The sequence below is a fragment of the Anabas testudineus genome, chromosome 13, assembly GCF_900324465.2.
Source record: "Anabas testudineus chromosome 13, fAnaTes1.2, whole genome shotgun sequence".
Classification (NCBI taxonomy): domain Eukaryota; kingdom Metazoa; phylum Chordata; class Actinopteri; order Anabantiformes; family Anabantidae; genus Anabas; species Anabas testudineus.
In genome coordinates this window covers 6,404,833-6,424,761 of record NC_046622.1, presented here as the reverse complement: position 1 = coordinate 6,424,761, position 19,929 = coordinate 6,404,833, and the positions used below count along the sequence as shown (strand labels likewise).

Sequence of the window (19,929 nt, the reverse complement as noted above, 5' to 3'; positions counted from 1 at the left end):
CTGGGAGGTTTTGCCTCTGGTCACTATGGAGCTCAGCGGGGACTGCAAAGTAGGTAAACATCTTCTCCCCCAACTTCTCGAGTGCTAGGTTGGACCCTTCTGTGTGGGGCAGAAGTCACAGCAGTGCATGTGCAGCTCCACATCTTCCCAACAGCCAGGCAGGTAGAATCGCTTTCTGAGGCAATGGAGGTATTTAGCAATCCCATAATGCCCTGCATCCACTAGGCCATTTACTATCTGGAGAACCTAGGGGTCAGAGTGCATTGGGCACCAACAGCTGCAGGAGGTCATTTCGATGCCCAAGGGTCTGCCACCTCCAGTACACCAAGCCATTGTAGTGTTCAAAGTTGCCCCTTTAGGAGAACTATGCTTGGCTTTCAGGATGTTTAATGTATCGTAGCCAGAAGCTTACATTGGGTGATGCACTAGTCTCGACTCAAGGCAGGGTTGATGTAGAATAAGGCTAACATATGCTCATCATCTCCACCCCTTTAGGATAGGACAGCCCTAACCCCAACACTGCTGGCATCAGCAAGATGAAGGGGTTTGAATGAAGTGACGTTTTTCCTAGGCTCTAACTTTTGGTGCTGGTGCTGGTGCTGGGCAGACATAGGTTGTGTGACCTGGCTTATCACATCTATAGCTGTGGTCAGCAAGCTGGTGTGGTTATCAACTGGGTGGTTGAGGATGAACTTAACAGTTGATGTTGATGTTTAAAGGTCAAAGTCAGTGTGACCTCAAGTACAGAAATGGACAAAATTATTGGTATTCTTCCATTGGAGAAAGAAAAAAAGCCACATCATGCATAAACGTAAAAGAATATGATTCTGGACAGAAGTGCATGTAAACTACATTGTCATAGGTTAGCAGAGGCATACAACCTCTGTGCATTGCTGTGTTTTGTTACATTTTCTCTTTATAGAGTGCATGTTGGTTGTTTTTTTTCTCATTGCAGTATTGTTTTCTAAATGTTATGCTTGTTGAATCAACTTGGCAAAGTTGTTTTCTTAATTTCATTGTGTTAAATTAACAGTGAAGTTTTATCTTGGAGTAAAAATAATGTGTTTGTTGTAGATCAATGATACTCAAGAGTAGCAGCACAAATTAGTTTCAAAGGGGAGCTAATTGGTATCTCTTGTCAATACTGGTCTCAAGTGTGTGATTAAAGTGTGTTTGAGAGTGCAGCTCCCTCTGTGTCTATTCTGATCTCAAAGTTAGGCATTGTTGAGTTAGGGTTTTCTCAAACTATTATTCCTCTTCACATATTCTGGATATTGACATATTCTATCCTCTGTTTCTGAAAAAATGTGATCTAAAACAATCTGATTTGCATGACATAGAATAATCAAAAAGTAAAATTGCTGATTATAAAGTTCCAAATTAACCTCCATTCACTTTTTTCTAACCAAAAGGCAAAAAATCAGTTGTTGTTTTCTGGTAAACAAACAGGCAACAAATAGTCCCATTAACTAAGCTGTAACAAACTTCTTAAATTGATTTTAAGTGGTGTGAAGTTAAGTGACTGTTAAAGGAAACAGTTTGAGTTGACCTTTTGCATCTAAAAACTGTGCATATTCCATGTCTACTAATATTTTTACCATTGGATAACCTTAACTGTTAAGCTGTAAAGATATCCACTCAAATATTAAACATACATACATTAATATATTATTTTAATAATGACACCGGGGATATTAACAATTACAGATATTACTTTCCTCAGTAGTCTTCTGAATACCCATTAGGTTTTTCTCATATGGGATTTATATCCATTAGCCTTATTAAATTAATGTTTATTCCCATTAGCTTTATAATGTGAGTGTTCTTTGCTTTATACATATAGGATATCCCCACTGACAAATGCAATGCTACTTATGACAATAATTATAGAAAAGTGTAAAATGAAATGTGGAGCCAATAATACACCAACTCTGGAAGGGAAGTTTTAACAAGTTTTAACTGTTTAATATAATTCATTTAAAGCAAAGTGGCAAACCACTAGGCGTAAATTGGGAACAGCCCCACAAAACTAGGGGCCAATTTCTTGTTTTCCATTTGTAGCAGCACATCAGACATGGAGAGTCAATCCTGTTGACCTACTAGGTTTTCAGAAGCAGGAGATTGGTGCTTGCGGGGGCCTGTTGGACACTTTTCCAGGAAAGGAGGCTGTATTTTGGCTGGTCAGAAGCTGTGAACCGGCAGGCAAATTTTGTGGCCGATGCTGTGTGTATCTACACAAATACCAGTTGGTGCACTAACTGCATAATTATCTGTAGTTAGTGCTCTCCTGATGTAGAGGTTTTGACTTGTAAAATGCTGACAATTCTACTTGTAGAGGGAATTTAGCTCTAAGTCTGCATCACAGCTGTCTACCCCCTAACCAGCAGTAGTTGCACTTCCTCCGCAGGATGGTAAGATCATACATCCCCTCTCCCATCCTTACCACTTTATACAGAAGCACCATAGAGAGCACTTAGAAAAACTGCACCTCCATGTGTTGCAGTAGCTGTACATCTGAAGCCTGCCTCTAGTGCCTCTAGAGAGTGGTAAGGACAACAGAGAATATCACTGGGACACACAAACGCTGCCTGTCTCGTGCCCACAGCATCATCAGAGACTGCTCACACCCACATGAAGGACTATTCCACCTGCCATCAGAATCCTGAATTCAGTATAGAATATTATGTGCAATATACCATAATATTATTGTTATTATTACTGTGAAAAACCAATATGTGCAATAACGATTTGGAAGGTGCAATAATGGAGTTCATCTCAGTTCAGTTTAACTTCTGTTCTGTCTCTTCTGTACCTAGTGAGTAAGTGCCTCAAAATTTTGTTTATATACTGTAAGTTCTTGTGTCTCTTGTGGCTTAAATAACAATAAAGTTTTGAATTTGGAATTTCTCAGACTCTTCAAATTTACGGCCAAGTACATCAACCCAACCTTGGCTGCAACTTTTCCAGTCACTATTGGTTCGTACAGCGCTATTCTCAATATCAATGCTTTTTGTGTCAAAACATGTTACGAACTGACTAACGGGACCAAACGGGTATGAACAAAAAGATACATTTATTGACAAAAAGGGCAGGGGACACAGGGAACTAACAAACACTAACAAAGTATCAAATAAAACACCCAAAAACGCTGGAACAACATACAAACAAAACCATAACCCAATATACAAAGTAACAACTGAAACTACACACTAATGTGGACCAAACCAACGGACAAAGCAGATGTACAAAGTAACAAACCAAAATCACTGCAGAGGGCAGGAAAACGAGAACAAAACATACAAAACTAACAGGACAAAGTAACAACAAAAAATACACTGCAAAAGGCAGGCCAAACAATTCAAACTAACAAAACAGAGGTTCCTGATGGACAAACGAACAAACGAACAAACTGACCAGAATTGTGGAGCATGAATGACAGAAGTGATGTCAATGTGTGAAAGTCAACAAACCAGCAATCAACTGAGGACTGAGGGGTGCTTATAAAGCAGAGGGAGTGCACAGGTGAACTGAGTCAGTAATTAGTCCGGGGAGTTCAGTGGAAAGTGGAGGAAGTCCATATATGGGTGTGTGGCAGGAGGGTGAGACACAAAACAAAAACAAAACAGAACAACCCGACAGGGGCCGAAGGGGGGAATCGTAACAGAACCCCCCCGGCAAGGGGCGGATCCCAGACAGCCCCAAACAAACCAGGACGGGCGGGGGGAGGGAGGCCCGGAGGAGGGCCCGAAACACCAGACCGGGCGGGCGGAGGGAGGCCCGGAGGAGGGACCGGGCGCAGCAGACCAGGAGTGCCTCCGGCGGACGGCCAGGAGGCGGCAAACGGACCAGGAGTGCCTCCGGCGGACGGCCAGGAGGCGGCAAACGGACCAGGAGTGCCTCCGGCGGACGGCCAGGAGGCGGCAAACGGACCAGGAGTGCCTCCGGCGGACGGCCAGGAGGCGGCAAACGGACCAGGAGTGCCTCCGGCGGACGGCCAGGAGGCGGCAAACGGACCAGGAGTGCCTCCGGCGGACGGCCAGGAGGCGGCAAACGGACCAGGAGTGCCTCCGGCGGACGGCCAGGAGGCGGCAAACGGACCAGGAGTGCCTCCGGCGGACGGCCAGGAGGCGGCAAACGGACCAGGAGTGCCTCCGGCGGACGGCCAGGAGGCGACGAACCAGAAGACGGAGCCTCGGGCGGACGGCCGGGAGGCGACGAACCAGAAGACGGAGCCTCGGGCGGACGGCCGGGAGGCGACGAACCAGAAGACGGAGCCTCGGGCGGACGGCCGGGAGGCGACGAACCAGAAGACAGAGCCTCGGGCGGACGGCCGGGAGGCGACGAACCAGAAGACAGAGCCTCGGGCGGACGGCCGGGAGGCGACGAACCAGAAGGGAGAACCCGAGACCCTTGAGCCGGCTGGAGAACCGGGGACCGGAAAGCCAGTCGGAGAGCAGGCCGAGGACCCCCAGGCCGGGGGCCAGGATACGACCCATGGGGCAGGAGACCTGCAGGCGGACTGCCGGATGGCGAGCAGTGAGCCGGGGAACAGCAAGAGCTGAGGGGCCAGGACAGGAGCACAGTTCTCAGGGGCCCCCCAAGGAGACAGGAGCAGGGTGGTGGTGTCCTCATTGTCATCCCACCACATCTCCTGGGGTGACAAACAAAGTTCAAAGTTAAGGGACGGCGGCGACGGCCTCTGCGTCGACCCGTCCGAAGACTGAAGAGACGGCGACGACGGCGACCTCTGCGTCGACCCGTCCGGAGACTGAAGAGACGGCGACGACGGCGACCTCTGCGTCGACCCGTCCGGAGACTGAAGAGACGGCGACGACGGCGACCTCTGCGTCGACCCGTCCGGAGACTGAAGAGACGGCGACGACGGCGACCTGTGCGTCGACCCGCCTGGGAACCCGGCGGCTGCAGGGACCGGAGCAGCAGCTGACACCAGAGCAGCGGTGACTGCAGCAATAAAGGTGGCTGCAACTGCGGCGACAGCTGAAGGCCCAGGAACAGCAGCCGGATCCGTGACAGGAACAGGAGCCGGATCCGTGACAGGAACAGGAGCCGGATCCGTGACAGGAACAGGAGCCGGATCCGTGACAGGAACAGGAGCCGGATCCGTGACAGGAACAGGAGCCGGATCCGTGACAGGAACAGGAGCCGGATCCGTGACAGGAACAGGAGCCGGATCCGTGACAGGAACAGGAGCCGGATCCGTGACAGGAACAGGAGCCGGATCCGTGACAGGAACAGGAGCCGGATCCGTGACAGGAACAGGAGCCGGATCCGTGACAGGAACAGGAGCCGAGACCAAAGCAGCCTGGGCTGCAGGACCAACAAAAGCAGCGGGAGCTGCGGGACCAACAAAAGCAGCGGGAGCTGCGGGACTAACAAAAGCGGCATCGGCTGCTGGACTAACAAAAACGGCATCGGCTGCTGGACTAACAAAAACGGCATCGGCTGCTGGACTAACAAAAACGGCATCGGCTGCTGGACTAACAAAAACGGCATCGGCTGCTGGACTAACAAAAACGGCATCGGCTGCTGGACTAACAAAAACGGCATCGGCTGCTGGACTAACAAAAACGGCATCGGCTGCTGGACTAACAAGAGCAGCGGGAGCTGCGGGACTAAGAGCAGCAGTAGCTGCAGAACCAACTAAAGCAGCATCGGGGGCTGCGGGACCAACAAGAGCAGCAGGGGCTGCGGGACCAACAAAAGCAGCAGGGGCTGCGGGACCAACAAAAGCAGCAGGGGCTGCGGGACTAACAAAAGCAGCAGGGGCTGCGGGACTAACAAAAGCAGCAGGGGCTGCGGGACTAACAAAAGCAGCAGGGGCTGCGGGACTAACAAAAGCAGCAGGGGCTGCGGGACTAACAAAAGCAGCAGGGGCTGCGGGACTAACAAAAGCAGCAGGGGCTGCGGGACTAACAAAAGCAGCGGTAGCTGCAGGACCAACAAAAGCAGCAGTAGCTGCAGGACTAACAAAAGCAGCTTCGGCTGCAGAACTAACTAAAGCAGCTTCGGCTGCAGAACTAACTAAAGCAGCTTCGGCTGCAGAACTAACTAAAGCAGCTTCGGCTGCACAACCAACAAAAGCAGCACTAGCTGCAGGACTAACAAACGCTGGGGACCGGGGAGTACTGGAGGAGGAGAGCAAGGGGGGCTCACTGGGTGAAGAAGTTACAGAAAACTTTCTTTTACAGGACCTTAGAGCGGCCATCACTGCTTCCTTGAGGTCCTGAAACTCAATGTAGCTCATCAAGTAGCCTTTCTTAATAAAGGTCTTGATGGCAACAGTGGAAATGGCCTCAACCCCCGCTAAGGTCTCACTTGAGTCTAGCCACCCCACTAAATACTCCGCACTACAGAGTAGATCCAAAAACTCCTCCTCGAGTATGTCCGCCAGGTCCCCATACCTCTCAAACCTGGGACAAGGAGGAAGAGGGAAGCGACCAGTGGCGGAACGGGGTGATTCCATGGTCGCTGATATGGCTGGTTTGTTCTGTTACGAACTGACTAACGGGACCAAACGGGTATGAACAAAAAGATACATTTATTGACAAAAAGGGCAGGGGACACAGGGAACTAACAAACACTAACAAAGTATCAAATAAAACACCCAAAAACGCTGGAACAACATACAAACAAAACCATAACCCAATATACAAAGTAACAACTGAAACTACACACTAATGTGGACCAAACCAACGGACAAAGCAGATGTACAAAGTAACAAACCAAAATCACTGCAGAGGGCAGGAAAACGAGAACAAAACATACAAAACTAACAGGACAAAGTAACAACAAAAAATACACTGCAAAAGGCAGGCCAAACAATTCAAACTAACAAAACAGAGGTTCCTGATGGACAAACGAACAAACGAACAAACTGACCAGAATTGTGGAGCATGAATGACAGAAGTGATGTCAATGTGTGAAAGTCAACAAACCAGCAATCAACTGAGGACTGAGGGGTGCTTATAAAGCAGAGGGAGTGCACAGGTGAACTGAGTCAGTAATTAGTCCGGGGAGTTCAGTGGAAAGTGGAGGAAGTCCATATATGGGTGTGTGGCAGGAGGGTGAGACACAAAACAAAAACAAAACAGAACAACCCGACAGGGGCCGAAGGGGGGAATCGTAACAAAACATGGGTAGAATGAGTTCTATCAAAGTTATATTGACCATTCTAAAAGTTATTTTAGAAAAAAGATAGTGTTAGTGTTTTATCAACAAGCCATACCAACAGTACAAAGTGTATTGAGGACCATCTGTTACTATCTTTGTACACTAAATTTATATATATTCTCTTCCAAATGTCTATAGACATGTATTTGGCTATCTCTCATCCTCTCAGATATTTACTTATTCTTAAAAAGATAAACTATCCACTATTATATTGTTATTTAATTGGCTGTAGCCATGGCAGCCCCTTCAGTGTTAGTTGTTAGCGTGTACCCTCTTCCTTACTGCACCTCAAGCAAAATAATCAGTCACTGCTACTGTGATGATATTGGAATACAGTAACATCCCTGAAAAGAATTAAAAGGACCTCTTATGACTTTTCTGCTTGCAATTGTTACACTACTTGTGCCTATGACCAGCAATCCTCTGATCAGCAATACTTAATAATGTTGGTAGATAGTAATAGGGGTAAAGAGAACTGTGGCATGTGCATGTGATGTGTCTCAAGATTATTTTTGGTTCGGGTCACGGTATGCACAGATGTTTTTTTGTGTGCATTTTTGTATAAATCTTTTGTTAAATATATCACTATGTATATGTATGCATGTTTTTGACAATAAACCAAACATCCAACAATCTAAAACCAAAACCCAAATTTCTTTACTAACATGTATGCTGAAAGAAATTTCAACCAGATTCAAAATTCATCAAATTCTCATATTCGGGGGGCTAGAACCACCAGCATGTTTCAAAAAATTATGTAAAAATGTTTACAAATATCAAAATAGTTTTTGAATAATCATTTGTTGTATGACTAATTAATTAATTCCAGCACTAATATATTGAGATATTTCTGAAATGTATCTTCTTTAGTCTGTCCACATAAAGTCAACTGAAGCACACATTTTATTTGTTATTTTTAATTTTATTTGTTATATTACAGCATAGCAAAAACGTTTGTTGACACAATTGGCAGTCAAAAGGGCCATTCTGGTTAGGATGTAGATTTACATTGTAAATTGCTGATCAACATTTCCTCGAAGAATTCTAGATTCCTCTCAGTTCATTTTAGCATCATACAGAATACAATATTTCTATGAAACTAAATTTACAGGTCAGAAGAATCTAATGGAAAATCTGAACATCTCAATAATCTCATTTCTAATTTCTTTTGTTCTAAGACAGTACACAAAAGGATTTATAAGAGACGGCCCGAGGATGGCCCCAGTATTTAAGCCATTACGTGCCTCAACAGTTAATACCACGCCTAACCTGGTCAGGACAGCAATGACAGATACTGGAAAGTAATAACATATTACCACAATCAAATGGCTCAGACAAGTGCTGGCAATTTTCTTTTTCTCATTATTTAAAGATAATTTAGCAAAATATATGATCCCAAAATAGGACAGGCAAATAAAACCGAAAGTGAAAAATGACACAAAAAATGTTATAATTGCAACCATATTGAAAAAGTAGTTAGGATCGGCACAAGTGGTTCGTATTACAGCAGCATAGTTACAGAAATTGTACCTCAGCACTGAATAGCAGTGAGGGAGAGGAATCACAGTTGCAGGAAAAACAGCCACAAAACCACAGGCAACAATCCACAGAACATATGTAAGAACAAGAGTACGTGTGTTTGTTAAATAACTGTGGTACTGAAAAGGACAACTAATAGCAATCAGTCGATCAAATGCCATAATTGATAGAGCAAATGCCTCCATCACCCCTGCTAAATGAAAAGCAAACATTTGAATTAAACAAGGCACATAGGATATAGTTTTAACACCAGCAACAAGAATTCCAATCATAGTTGGACTGGCACTAGAAGTGTACAATAAATCAACAACGGCAAGGTTACCAATCAACAGATACATTGGTTTGTGTAATTTCTTGTCATAAACAATTATAAATATGTTTAACACATTGGCTATAATAGCTACAATATAGATAATTAATATAATCACACCAACTAGCACAGGGTTTTGGGTTGTGTCAAAACCGTTTATAATAAATTCTGTTATTTTGAGTGAAGCATTTTGTAAAGACATATTTAACTAAATAATTGTAAAAAATCAAACAAATCAAACTCTTCTCAAGCTAAAAGATTAATGTAGAGAGTGTATTATACATTCTAACCATATTTTCCAGCTTATGGATTTTATAATAACATCTCTAATGATGCTCAATCAAATATTTCTCAGTAAAACAGCAATAGGGTTTAGGGTTAAGTTATAAGACTCACAAGAACAGTAACAAGAACATTAATGCACCTGTTGGCTAATTTGAGCCTGTCACTGCTTAGCTCAGTAAATTTAATATTATATCTTTGAATATCAACAACAAATTGCCAAAGGCAGATCCGATGGGTCCTCAGGTGAACATATACCATACAGTATGTAAATCGTCCACACGACTTAACTTTTCAACCCTTCAGGTAGAAAATTATTATATGTGTTAAAAAATAGACGGCACAGGTTACAAGGCAGCCAGACAAGGTAAGCAGTCACCATAAAAGGTTTACCAGCAGTAGCAAGAGATAGGTTTGACCTGGACTCCAACACTGACGTCTGGCAATGAAGTGGAGATATGCAGGGGTTCATATACAGAGGGCTGAGCATGTAAGACGTTATACATAGCTTTAGTAGAGCAAAGGAGATACACATGAAGACAAAGGGGCAGTAACTAGAGGAAACAGAGGACAACAGAGTGAAACATAGAAAGAAGTTCAAAATAAAAGCATGGAAGAACTACACTAATATACTCTAATATATAGTAAATATAATTATTAGTTTATCCAATCAGAGCTACTGGTCATGTGACACATGCTGCTCATCTCTCGTTACCACATTTCAGCTGTCATGAAGCAGTTAAATGGTAGTTTAAAGGAGTTATATTATGCATTTTGTGGTTAGATGTTACACATATACTATTGTAAAGCTTGGTGCTTTGCAAAAGTGTAGTCAGAGGCCCAAAGCTTGGCTTGCACATGTTTTTTTATGCTGACTGACAATAAAATGCCCAGGTTTCAGTCTGGCCAATACACTTTATGTTCGAGTTTTTTCAAAATGCTATATGCTGTGACAATACCATGCACCAGGACCAGGTCCCCTACTCTGACCTGTAGAGGATTCCTCACCGTCTTGCCTGCCTTTTGTCTATTCACCATCTTTAAATGGGTGCTGGTGAACAAACTTCTGAAAGTGGACCGATGGTACCAGGGAGGATGTCAGGTCACATCGTGGGGATGGTAAAGCCTGTGTCTAGCAGGGGTGAGCAGGGCAGATTGTCAGTTATGCAATTCAGATACTTGAGTGAAAGTGCCCTCACTGGCTCACTCCACCGCCATTTCCCTATGCTCTAACCTTTGTTAGTGGTGCTGGGCAAACATGGGTTGTGTGACGTGGCTCATCACATCCGTAGCAGTGGTCAGCCAGCTGGCGTAGTTGTCAACTGGATGGTTGAGGATTAACTCAGCAGACTTCTTCCTCTCCCTCTTCTTCGTAATCATAGTCAACAGCCGTGCCAACCCATGTGGTTGTAAGGCAGGAACTCTAGGCCTGTGAGGTCGCCCAAGGACAACCTAAGCCCATTCAGCTTTTTGGATGGGCCTCATTGAGATCCCTGCAGGAATGTGCTTTGGGGAACTGGGGGGAGCCATGGCGTACAGCTGCACATCTTTTGTGAAGGTGCCCAGGCTTTCTCCAAGGACAGAGCCTGGTCACTCTCCAAGCAGGGAGAAGCTGGTTAGCAGTAGCTAACACACATATACATGTACAATGCCTTCCTTACCACATTGAACTGCTAATCGATGACTATCTTAAAGTGGCTCTTGGATGTCACCAGTTTGAGTTTTTTTATCTCCATGCTGTACTCTCTGTACCACCAGTCCACAAAAGACTCAAGATTGCTTGTTATATATGCAAATCTTGAGAATTGGACAGATGTTCACAATCAGGTGGAGGGTAAGTAGTTTTAATACTGTACAAGCAGTCTGCAAAAATTACCCTACTTCAGCGTGCCACAAAAAAGCAAGCTACGATGCATCTCACAGTGACACTAAATGGAAGAAATTCCTCTAAATACACATGCACCATGCACATGAAATTTGTCCAACCTATTAACAACGAGGACCAGTTAAATAACAAATGTAACAAAATTGCCCTTTTTGTCTGTATTTTGCATTAGGCAGATGAGCCAAATCCTCCTGAGCTCTGAAGGCATCAGAGATTAAATTAGTTTTAATTATTATGTAGTTGATGTATTTGTCTTGTTGGTTGACTTAATCTCATTTAAGTTCTAGTTTTCCAAATCTCTTAATTAAGGTATTGGAATAAGGAATGTTTAACATTATGCCCTATAAATGTTTAATTGGTTATCAAAATTGTTGCAAAATAAGTGGAGGAGGATAAGTGAGGATCAAGCAGCTTTTTTCAACCAGATGTTGCAAAATATTCAGTTATTTCTTTGAAATGTATTATTGAAGAGATGTTTTCAATTTTAAATAATTAGCTTAGTTATGTTTTTTTGAGTTGATTGAAGGTTGTACACAGTTAAAAAAATTAGTCGGTGGAATTTAGCTTAAATACAGTAGATGTCAGTAAATGAATTTAAATACTTTTGCAGAAATGAAAACGGTTGAAAGTTAAAGTGATTTAAAGTTTACAGAAATCTAAGACCTTCGAAAGAGAATGAAGAGTGAGCATTAAAATAGATTTACACAATTCTTTAAGCTACTATTACAGTTTATGAACAGCTAATTATGTATAATATTCTGAGTATTTTGAACTTTAACTGTATAATAACAAGTCAAAACAGTTTTTTTTCTTTTTTGGCAAATGTATTATTTTTTTATTTAGTTAATCAAAAATGAACATCTATGAAATGGACAAACTGAAAGTCTGCTGAATTTTAGTTACAAACAATATTAATCTTTGGAATATGTGGATATTTAGATGACATACACACATATACACATATACACATATATACATATCATATTTAATTAATAATTAATCTGCGTAATGTTTTGGAATTAAATCAACTAACCAACAACCTGAAATGTAAAATACTTTACTCTGATGTGTAATAAAGACAACAATTAAATTCTGGTGGATCATGTGAATTGTTGAATATATTTTAACATTTTAGCAAAATACCTATGAAATGATACAAGAAAAGTAAGTTCACACTTGACAAAAATGTAATGAGATGTTCTAACTTTTTTGACATATTGAGAACATCTTAATAATCTCATTTTTAATTTCTCTTGTTCTAAGACAGTACACAAAAGGATTTACAAGACATGGACCCAGGATAGTCCCAATATTTAAGCCATTACGTTCCTCAAGAGTTAACACCACACCAAACCTGGTCAGGATAGCAATGACAAATACTGGAAAGTAATAACATATTACCACAATCAAGTGGCTCAAACAAGTGCTGGCAATTTTCTTTTTGTCATTATTTGAAGATAATTTAGCAAAATATATGATCCCAACATAGGACAGGCAAATAAAACCGAAAGTGAAAAATGAAAGAAAGAATGTTATAATTGCAGCCAAGTTGAAATAGTATTCAGGGTCAACACAAGTGGTTCGTATGATGGCAGAATAGTTACAGACAGTGTACTTCAGCACTGTATAGCAGTGAGGAAGAGGAATCACAGTTGCAGGAAGGACAGCCACAAAAGCACAAGCAACAATCCACAGGACATATGTAAGAACGACAGTATGTGCATTTGTTAAATAACTGTGGTACTGAAAAGGACAACTAATAGCAATCAATCGATCAAATGCCATAACTGATAGAGCAAACATCTCCATAACCCCTGCCAAATGGAAAGTGAACATTTGAATTAAACATGGGACATAAGATATAGTTTTAACACCAGCAACTAGAACCCCAATCATTGTCGGACTGGCACTAGTGGTGTACAGTAAGTCAACAATAGCAAGGTTACAAATGAGAAGATACATTGGTTTGTGCAATTTTTTGTTGTAAAGAATTATAAGAATGTTTACTACATTGGCTACAACAGCTACAATATAGAATATCAATATAACCACACCAACCAGCATAGGATTTTTGGTTGTGTCAAAACCAGTTATGGTAAATATTGTTACTATGGTTGAAGCATTCTGTACAGACATATTTGACAAAATAACAAGAGTAAAATGCAATAAAGAATATGTAACAAAGTTCTTAAACCAAAATGTTATTCAATATATTGAAAATCATAACCATTTTATCCAGTTTTCAACAGTAGTTCTGAGCAGTAAAACAGCTCTTCTTACTTTGTGAGGTCAGTAAACCTTAGGTCTAAAGCCTTACTTACAACAGTGTTGTAGGGAAAACTTCTATGATGCGTCATTGTAAGACTCACAAGAACAGTAACATATAATAGGACACGCCTATTGTCCCATCCCAATGGATTTTGGCCCTGGCTGATTTTAGCCTGGTAGTGCTTTGCTCAATATAATTGGACAAGTCTTCTATCAGAAATCATATTTTGGCTGGATATCTCATTAGTCAGTGGGAATTTCAACAACCACAAGTGTCCACATGATTGAGGTTTTTATCCCTTCAGGAACAATCCCAATACCAAAAAGTTGTGACACTGTAAAATCTACATTAAAAACAGAATACAAAGATTTCCTAAAGTCTATCATCAGCTCCTTTCTTTTATTGATGTAGAGTTCAAGATGGTTCAGTCCACACCAGTCCACAAAACTGTCCACCACCCCCTGGTACTCTGTGACATCTCCACCCTGAATACATCCTACAACTGCAGAGTCATCAGAGAACTTCTGAAGATGGAAAGACTCTGAATTGTACCTGAAGTCTGAGGTATACAGGGTGAAGAGGAATGGAGACAGAACTGTCCCCTGTGGAGCACTTGTGCTACAGATCACAGTGTCAGACACACAGTTCTGCAGGCGGACATATTGTAGGCGGTCAGTGAGGTAGTTCATGATCCACAAAATCAGGGGAGTGTTAACCTGCATGTTTTTTATTTCTTTCCCAGCAGTGCAGGCTGGATGGTGTTGAATGCACTTGAGAAATTAAAAACATGAGTCTCACTAAGGGTGCTTTCACATCTTAATTTGTTTGCTTTGAGTTGATTAGTTTGAAAACTTGTAGAAATTTCTCCTTGGTTCGGTTTTGTTTCACACACAGAAAAATCCAAACGTACCAAAACACGTCACTTCAAACTACGTGAGAACGTCCTCTCTGCTTATTGGTCAGATGTTTCTGCTGCGGGAACAGAAAAGTAAATACAGGAAGAAGGTGAAGGGTTGTGGACTACTGTACGTTTGTGTGACAGGAGAGAGATGAGTTCACTATGAATGTTAATGTAGGTTGGTCATCCAACCTACATTAACATTCATTCAAAAAAAAATTAACATTCATTAAAAAAAAAAAAAAAAAAAAGGAAAAATCTACACACTACCCAAAGCCCTCAAATCATGCGATTCATAGCATTTGGTCCTGTTTTGGCTCGGTACGCGTTCTCACCAGGAGGTCCCCACCAGAGTTCGCTAAGTGATTCGGATCGAGACCACCTCATTCTGGGGGTCTCGGTGCGGTTGGTTTGGTGTGCACTCGAGTGCAATTACCGTGTTCACACCAGACAAAACGAACTGCACCAAGAGGGAAAACAAACTTGAGTCCGATTTAATCAAACTAAAGCCTGTAGGTGTTAAAGCACCCTAAGCCCGCAGGCCTGTCCAGGTGGGTGTAGGTTCGTTGGAGCAGATGTGTGATGGTGTCATCAATTCCAACTTGGGGATGATAGGCAAAATAGAGAGGGTCAAGTGATGGTTTGACCAGCGGACGAAGGGACTCCAGGATCAGGCTCTCAAAAGCCTTCATAATATGTGAGGTCAGGGCCACTGGTCCATAGTCATTGAGGACTCTGGGACGTGGCATCTTATTCACGTGAACTAGGCACAACTTTTTCCACCCAAGAGGAACTCTCTCCAGATGCAGGTTGAAGTTGAAAATGTGTTGGAGAACACCACATAGCTGGGTAGCACAGGCTTTCAGTTCCTTGGGCTGATTCCATCTGGCTATCATCTATTGAACATTTTCTATTTTATTAGATGTAAATGGTCTGCACTGCATAGTGCATTTCTACCTAACTGGTACTCAAAGCGCTTTACACTCCATCTCATTTACCCATTCACACACACTCACACACCGATGGCAGAGCTGCTATGCAGCTGATCGCACTGACCAGGGGGGCAACTTAGGGTTCAGTATCTTGCCCAAGGTCACAAAATAAGTTAAGCTATCAAGATAGACTTTTTTTTTTCAGCCAGATGTTATCTGCAAAATAATCTTATTCTTATTTCTTTAAAACATATTATTTACAAGAGATGTTTCAATCTAAAATACTTGTCATTGACATATTTTACTGTTTCATAACTTAATAAAACACTTTGTAAATTGTGTTGTACTTTGGCAATCTATTCACACTTTGTAGCATAACTAAGACAAGATTTCCTGTAAATTTGAAGTTTATTGGTTGTAGCTTTTTAAATTTTTTATTATATTTTGGTTTAGCTTAGTTACATTTTTGAGTTGATTTGCCAAAAGCAAAGGTTGAAATTAATTTATTTAAATTTATTTATTAAGTTTATTTATTTAATAAGACTCCAATTTATTGAGTTAGTCAGTAGAATATAGCTTTGATACAGTGGATGTCAGTAAATACATTTAATAGATTTGCTGAAATGAAAACAGTTGAAAACTTACATATTACTTTAAGATATTAATACATTAAATTAACAGCAAATTAAATATAAAATATTCAGAGTATCTTGGACTTGTTGGGTTTTACAGCGCAATTTTTTTATAATTACTATTTTTTATTCAGTTTATGTATTATGAAATGAGATTTTTATAAACTGTGAAACTTCCGGTCTGCAGAATATTAGTTACAAAAAATACTGATTGAATCTCATCCTGCTGAAATATATGGAAATTTAGATAACATACACACATTCACAAATATATACAGTACAGACCAAAAGTTTGGACACACCTTCTCATTCAAAGAGTTTCCTTTATCTTCATGACTATGAAAATTGTAGATTCACACTGAAGGCATCAAAACTATGAATTAACACGTGGAATTGTATACATAACAAAAAAGTGTGAAACAACTGAAAATATGTCATATTCTAGGTTCTTCAAAGTAGCCCCCTTTTGCTCTGATTACTGCTTTGCACACTCTTAGCATTCTCTTGATGAGCTTCAAGAGGTAGTCACCTGAAATGGTCTTCTAACATTCTTGAAGGAGTTCCCAGAGATGCTTAGCACTTGTTGGCCCTTTTGCCTTCACTCTGCGGTCCAGCTCACCCCAAACCATCTCGATTGGGTTCAGGTCCGGTGACTGTGGAGGCCAGGTCATCTGGCGCAGCACCCTCCTTCTTGGTCAAATAGCCCTTACACAGCCTGGAGGTGTGTTTGGGGTCATTGTCCTGTCGAAAATTAAATGATGGTCCAACTAAACGCAAACCGGATGGAATAGCATGCCGCTAAAAGATGCTGTGGTAGCCATGCTGGTTCAATATGCCTTTAATTTTGAATAAATCCCCAACAGTGTCACCAGCAAAGCACCCCCACACCATCACACCTCCTCCTCCATGCTTCAGTTTATGTATCCAGTTTATGTTGCCTGTCCTTAGCAGTGGTTTCCTAGCAGATATTCTACCATGAAGGCCTGATTCACACAGTCTCCTCTTAACAGTTGTTCTAGAGATGTGTCTGCTGCTAGAACTCTGTGTGGCATTGACCTGGTCTCTAATCTGAGCTGCTGTTAACCTGAGATTTCTGAGGCTGGTGACTCGGATGAACTTATCCTCCGCAGCAGAGGTGAGTCTTGGTCTTCCTTTCCTGGGGCGGTCCGCATGTGAGCCAGTTTCTTTGTAGCGCTTGATGGTTTTTGTGACTGCACTTGGGGACACTTTCAAAGTTTTCCCAATTTTTCGGACTGACTGACCTTCATTTCTTAAAGTAATGATGGCCACTCGTTTTTCTTTACTTAGCTGCTTTTTTCTTGCCATAGTACAAATTCTAACAGTCTATTCAGTAGGACTATCAGCTGTGTATCCACCTGACTTCTGCACAACACAACTGATGGTCCCAACCCCATTTATAAGGAAACTCTTTGAATGAGAAGGTGTGTCCAAACTTTTGGTCTGTACTGTATGTATGTGTGTATATATATATATATATATATATATATATATATATATATATAATATATATATATATAATATTTTAATTGTTAATTAATCTGCCTAATGTCTCCAACTTACCAACAATCTAAAATGTAATATACTTTTCTATCATGTTTAACAAAGAAAACTATCAAATTCTCACATTTGAGAAGCCGGAACCACCAGAATGTTTTAAAAATAATTTAGGCTATTACACTGTCAGTAGAGTAGCTGCTGTAAGCTGCAGCACTAATATGTTTAGATACTGTATTTTTGACATCTGTTATATAAATATTGTGCCCACCATATCAGGACTAAAACACACATTTCATCTTAAGTTTTCTTTGTAGACCACAGCTTTTGACACTAATAATAATGAGGGTCATGCTGGAAAATATGCAGCTTTGAACAGTATACTGAAGAACATTTGCAAAACCTTTCAAGCACTCAAATTTCTTGGATCTGGAAACTCTGGTATGTTGCTGGATCATGTGAATTGTTATATATAATATATTTTAACATGTTAGCAAAATACTTATGGAAGGATACAAGAAAAGTAAGTTTACACTTGACAAAAATGTAGATGTTTCAACTTTTTTGAGATATTGAGAACATCTTAATAATCTCATTTTTAATTTCTCTTGTTCTAAGACAGTACACAAAAGGATTTACAAGTGATGGGCCGAGGATGGACCCGATATTAAAGCCATTACGTTCCTCAACAGTTAATACCACACCAAACCTGGTCAGGATAGCAATGACAAATACTGGAAAGTAATAACATATTACCACAATCAAGTGGCTCAAACAAGTGCTGGCAATTTTCTTTTTCTCATTATTTGAAGATAATTTAGCAAAATATATGATCCCAACATAGGACAGGCAAATAAAACCAAAAGTGAAAAATGAAAGAAAGAATGTTGTAATTGCAGCCAAGTTGAAATAGTATTCAGGGTCAACACAAGTGGTTCGTATGATGGCAGGATAGAAACAGAAATTGTACTTCAGCACTGTATAGCAGTAAGGGAGAGGAATCACAGTTGCAGGAAGAACAGCCACAAAACCACAAGCAACAATCCACAGGACATATGTAAGAAGAAGAATACGTGTGTTTGTTAAATATCTATGGTACTGAAAAGGACAACTAATAGCAATCAGTCGATCAAATGCCATAACTGATAGAGCAAACATCTCCATAACCCCTGCCAAATGGAAAGTGAACATTTGAATTAAACATGGGACATAAGATATAGTTTTAACACCAGCAACTAGAACCCCAATCATTGTCGGACTGGCACTAGTGGTGTACAGTAAGTCAACAATAGCAAGGTTACAAATGAGAAGATACATTGGTTTGTGCAATTTTTTGTTGTAAAGAATTATAAGAATATTTACTACATTGGCTACAACAGCTACAATATAGAATATCAATATAACCACACCAACCAGCATAGGATTTTTGGTTGTATCAAAACCACTTATGGTAAATTTTGTTACTATGGTTGAAGCATTCTGTGCAGACATATTTAACAATTTAACAAAACTAATGTGCAATAAAGAATATGCAAAAAAGTTCTTAAATCAAAATTTTATTCAATATATTACAAATCCTAACCATTTTATCCAGTTTTCAACAATAGTTCTGAGCAGTAAAACAGCGCTTCTTACTTTGTGAGCTCAGTAAACCTTAGGTCTAAAGTCTTACTTACAACAGTGTTGTAGGGAAGACTTCTATGATGTGTCATTGTAAGACTCACAAGAACAGTAACATATAATAGGACACGCCTATTGTCCCATCCCAATGGATTTTGGCCCTGGTTAATTTTAGCCAGTCAGTGCTTTGCTCAGTACAATTAGTCAAATCTTATACCAGAAATCGTATTTTGGCTGGATATGACATTAATCAGTGTGAATATCAAAAACCACAAGTGTCCACATAATTTATCCCTTCAGGAACAACCCCAATACCAAAAGGTTGTGACACTGTAAAATTTATATAAAAAAAACAGCAAATCTTTTAAATATTCACAAGACAGCATAAAAACATAGAAGCATAGAGCAGGACATAGAAAAGTCATATGTACAATTTTTTTACATGTTACAGAACATGTAAACATTTTAACATGTCCCAATACTCAGTAATTATTTTCCAACTCTGCAAAACTGTGGAATTTATCATCCCATTCATTTCAATTCAATTTTATTTTTATAGTGCAAAATCACAACAGAAGTCATCTCATGGCAAAAAAGAAGACTAACATGATGGTATAACTAGAAAAAGAAGAAAATAATTTGACCATTATTGTCACATCTGTCTTTAAACTTGTAATCAGTCAGTCTGCCTATCTAAGTGTGAAAAGCAGTCACTATGCTTGGTATGGTTGGTATGGCTATGTTTGGTATCAGGGTGTGTACTGCACTGAACAAGGACCACAGAAAGCTGAGGAGAGAGTTGTCTTGGGACATTAAAAAGAAAACAAACATGTTAAAGTCTATAAGACTATTTTCA

General features: G+C 40.9%; 3 protein-coding genes and 1 pseudogene across 3 annotated transcripts; all 4 read right to left on the bottom strand.

Annotated features, from left to right (window-relative positions):
• Positions 1-8,303: 8,303 nt before the first annotated feature.
• Positions 8,304-9,242, bottom strand: LOC113170982 (olfactory receptor 51E2-like). The gene has a single exon (XM_026373330.1). It carries the CDS (start codon positions 9,240-9,242, stop codon positions 8,304-8,306), a length of 939 nt encoding a protein of 312 aa, XP_026229115.1.
• Positions 9,243-12,407: 3,165 nt separating this feature from the next.
• LOC113170975 (olfactory receptor 4D1-like) lies at positions 12,408-13,343 on the bottom strand. Its single transcript, XM_026373318.1, has one exon. It carries the CDS (start codon positions 13,341-13,343, stop codon positions 12,408-12,410), a length of 936 nt encoding a protein of 311 aa, XP_026229103.1.
• A 3,210-nt stretch (positions 13,344-16,553) lies between these two features.
• Positions 16,554-17,354, bottom strand: LOC113170884 (annotated as a pseudogene).
• A 654-nt stretch (positions 17,355-18,008) lies between these two features.
• Positions 18,009-18,944, bottom strand: LOC113170873 (olfactory receptor 4D1-like). The gene has a single exon (XM_026373180.1). It carries the CDS (start codon positions 18,942-18,944, stop codon positions 18,009-18,011), a length of 936 nt encoding a protein of 311 aa, XP_026228965.1.
• Between the last annotated feature and the right edge of the window lie 985 nt (positions 18,945-19,929).